The sequence below is a fragment of the Mandrillus leucophaeus genome, unplaced genomic scaffold, assembly GCF_000951045.1.
Source record: "Mandrillus leucophaeus isolate KB7577 unplaced genomic scaffold, Mleu.le_1.0 Scaffold1217, whole genome shotgun sequence".
Classification (NCBI taxonomy): Eukaryota; Metazoa; Chordata; class Mammalia; order Primates; family Cercopithecidae; genus Mandrillus; species Mandrillus leucophaeus.
Window position 1 is genome coordinate 156644 of NW_012100510.1, and position 3716 is coordinate 160359.

Consider the following 3716-nt stretch of genomic DNA (forward strand, 5'->3'; position numbering starts at 1 on the left):
TCGGGCTCCGGCGCCCGCTCCGCCATCCCCCCCACCTTGGTTACCAGCCTCCCCCGTTGTTAGGAGCCGGACCGGAAGTGGCGCGCATCTTCAGCGCCGCCGAGAAATTTCTCACGGTCTCGCTGCCCTGGGGCGCCAAAAGGAGACTAAGAACGGAAACTGCGCATGTGCACAACCGACAGCGCCCCCCCACCCCTTTTTGATTAAACTTTCTAACTTCGCTTGAAGCGGGAGAACCAGAAGAGCCTGCAGACCCTGAAGGGGTCTCGCCTGCCCATCGCTGGCAGCCTGAGATCCTGGGGAGGGAATGCTACACTACCAGAGAGGAGGGAAGGCAGCCCCAAGCAGGAAAACATTTATTTGCTGTACACTCAAAGGGCATCTCATGCCTTCAGTCCACCGCCGCCTCGGGCCACAGCCTGTGCCCTCAGCCCGCTCAGACTCAGCTCTGGCCCTGCTGCTGTCGCTGCAGGCTGTCGTCTTCCTCGTGGTCCTCGGGCGGGGGCGGTTCCTCCAGCCCTGCAGAGGATGTGTGGAGCTCCCCGGTGGCCCGGGTCAGGCGGAAGACCACGGGGATCTGGGCCAGAGTTGGATTGGTCTCCTGCAGGCCCTGGATCCACTTGGCCAGCGTCGCCTGGTCATGGGCACCCGCCATGCACATGGCGAAGACAGGGCCTTCCTCCACTGTTGGAAGAGATACACCCTCAGGGTTTGCACAGTGGGGGCTGCAGCGGCTAACCCATGCCTACACCTTTTTGAGGTATTTTACACTCCCTTCCACTTTCTTTTTTGTTTGAGATGGAGTCTCGCTGTGTCGCCCAGGCCGGAGTGCAGTGGCGAGATCTCGGCTCACTGCAACTTCCGCCTCCCAGGTTCAAGTGATTCTCCTGCCTTGGCCTCCAGAGGAGCTGGGACTACAGGCGCACAGCACCACGCCCGGCTAATTTTTAAATTTTTAGTAGAGATGAGGTTTCACTATGTTGGCCAGACTGGTCTCAAATTCCTGACCTCAAATGATCCACCCGTCTCAGCCTCCCAAAGTGCTGGGATTACAGGCCTGAGCCACTGCACCCGGCTTCCTTCCACTTTCTTGTGCCTCCAAACCTTTGCACAAGCTAGCCCTGCTGCCTAGGCTGCCCACTCCACACTTCACCCAAGCGATGCCTCCTGGGTCTTCTAGATTCTGCTAGGAAGCCCTCCTGACCTCCCACTCAAGGCACGCTCCTCTCCTAAGCTCCCCAAAGTGTAATTTGCCTGTTCCCTTACTGACTCAAGGGACTAGGTTTGTCCTGGTGACACCCAGTAGCCAGCACAGAGGTGTGGAGGGAGGGAATGACCAAGGGCTGACAGGGCTGAGTGGCCTGAGGTCTGGAGCCCCTGAGGCAAATGAGAGTGTGTGGATGGGAGAGTGGCGGGAGGATGAGGGGGTAAGTGGACTGCATCTCAGCCTGGGCCTACTCCTTGACCCCAGAGGCCGCCCCTCATCCTGGGTGGTGTTTGGAATGTTTGGAAGTCCTGCCTGTCCAGGTTATTGCCTTTTTTTTTTTTTTTTTTTTTTTAAGAGACAGGGTCTATCACGCAGGCCAGAGTGCAGTGGCTCAATCATAATTCACTGCAACCTCAGCTCCCAGGCTCAAGTGATCCTCCCACCTCAGCCTGTCGGAGGGCTGAGATTACAGGCACACCCACCGCACCAGGCCCAGTTTCTACCTTCATTGATGTCAAACTCGTAGTCGTCCCAGCCACTCCTCGAATACTCCAGGTCCAGCTGCATCGGGTAATAGAGGTTCCACTCCTCCGGGGTCTCTTCCACTTCCTACTCCAAAGAGGGGAGTGCAGGCAGGAGGGTCAGAGGCCAGGGCTCTCCCAGACTCCCTCCCCCAGCCTCTCCCATGCACCCTCAGGGTGGTGCCAGCCCCACTCCCCAGGCCCGACACGTGCTTTGCTTTAAGCCCTCACCCTCTCCTCCGGGGGCAGCAAGTCAGCTCTGAGGATGTGGTAATACACACACTTGTTTCGGAGCCACAGGGAGAAGGGGCCCTCGACAAAGATGGGCCGGGCAGGGTTGTGGCGGGCCAGGGCAGCCTGCTGATCCGGACTCTGGATTCCTGGTGTGGAGATATACATGCCCTGTGCCCTGTGAGGGACTCTGCCCAAAGGCTCAGGGAGCCCAGCTTAGGTCCAGCAGGGCCTGGGTCAGGTTAGAGACCTGGCCGCCCCTATGCTTGCGGACTTACCTACGATGTGGGGCTGGGGGGGATCTGCTGCACCTGTTGAGTCTTTGGGCAAAGGAACCTGCAAGGGAAAGTAGGGATGTAATCTTATAACCCCCAATCCCCTACAGAGGAACTGGAGACAGAGAAACAGAAAGGGGGATATCAGCGAATTTAGGACACCTCTCCTGGATCTGGTACATGGTCCTCCAACCTGTCCCCTTGTCCCTCTGTCCCATTTGGCAATAGCCACCAACCTTTAGGATGCTCACCCTGAGGGAACCACCCTGGAGCCAGCCCACATGTATCAAAATCCTGACTCTGTCACAAGCTGTGTGACCTCGGCCAAGTCACTGTACCTGTGTGCCTCAGTTTTTTCAGATGCACAATAGGGATGATAATAGCACTTAATTCCAATTTTTTATTTATTTATTTATTTTTTTTTGAGACAGAGTCTCGCTCTGTCGCCCAGGCTGGAGTACAGTGGCGCGATCTCGGCTCACTGCAAGCTCCGCCTCCCGGGTTCCCGCCATTCTCCTGCCACAGCCTCCCAAGTAGCTGGGACTACAGGCGCCCGCCACCTCGCCCGGCTAATTTTTTTGTATTTTTTTTAGTAGAGACGGGGTTTCGCCGTGTTAGCCAGGATGGTCTCGATCTCCTGACCTTGTGATCCACCCGTCTCGGTCTCCCAAAGTGCTGGGATTACAGACTTGAGCCACCGCGCCCGGCTTTTTTTTTCTTTTATAGAGATGGGGTCTCCCTCTCTGTCATCCATGCTGGAGTATGGTGGCACGATCATAGTTCACTGTAGGCCTGAACTCCTGGGCTCAAGTGATCTTCCCACCTCAGTTTCCCAAGTAGCTGGGTCTAAAGGTGCACACCACTATGCCCCGCTAATTTAATTTTTTAAATTTTTTTATTTTTGAGATGGAGATTTTCTCTTGTTGCTCAGGCTGGAGTGCAGTGGCGTGATCTTGACTCACTATAGCCTCCGCCTCCTGGGTTCAAGCGATTCTCCTGCCTCAGCCTCCCGAGTAGCTGGGACTACAGGCACCTGCCACCACGCCCGGCTAAGTTTTTGTATTTTTAATAGAGATAGGGTTTTGCTATGTTGGCCTGGCTGGTCTCAAACTCCTGGCCTCAGGTGATCCGCCTGCCTTGGCCTCCCAAAGCACTAGGATTATGGGCATAAACCTAACTTTGGGTGGTTGTAAAATGTGTAGAACAGTCCCTGGCAAATAGTAAGTGCTCAGTGCTTATGAATTACAAGAAGAAAAATAACTCTACATATACAGAATATCCCAGGAAGCAGACACTAGAAGCAAATGATAGCTTTCACCTCTGTGGAGGACAGGGTGGGAAGGAATACCTTTTTGTATCTTTTAAAATTCTATAACCTGAACATAATTCAAAAACACTAGACAAATTTTTTTTTTTTTTGAAATGGAGTTTTGCTCTTGTTGCCCAGGCTGGAATGCAGTGGCATGATCTCGGCTCACCACA

The 3716-nt window shown here is 54.6% G+C and overlaps 2 protein-coding genes across 3 annotated transcripts in view; both read right to left on the bottom strand.

The window, feature by feature from the left end:
• Positions 1 to 278, bottom strand: part of ZNF653 (zinc finger protein 653) — a 30057-nt gene extending 29779 nt beyond the window's left edge. The window contains exons 1-2 of the mRNA XM_011971376.1: positions 218 to 278; positions 73 to 127 (exon numbers count right to left, since the gene is read on the bottom strand). Coding sequence (XP_011826766.1) covers positions 73 to 127; positions 218 to 278 — 116 coding nt within the window. The remainder of the gene's footprint in view (positions 1 to 72; positions 128 to 217) is intronic.
• Positions 156 to 3716, bottom strand: part of ECSIT (ECSIT signalling integrator) — a 24391-nt gene continuing 20830 nt past the window's right edge. Inside the window, exons 2-5 of one of the 2 annotated variants that reach the window (XM_011971373.1) lie at positions 2238 to 2295; positions 1960 to 2108; positions 1711 to 1816; positions 156 to 684 (exon numbers count right to left, since the gene is read on the bottom strand). In XM_011971373.1, coding sequence (XP_011826763.1) covers positions 443 to 684; positions 1711 to 1816; positions 1960 to 2108; positions 2238 to 2295 — 555 coding nt within the window. In that variant the 3' untranslated portion in view covers positions 156 to 442. The remainder of the gene's footprint in view (positions 685 to 1710; positions 1817 to 1959; positions 2109 to 2237; positions 2296 to 3716) is intronic. The other variant, XM_011971372.1, reaches the window with a different exon arrangement.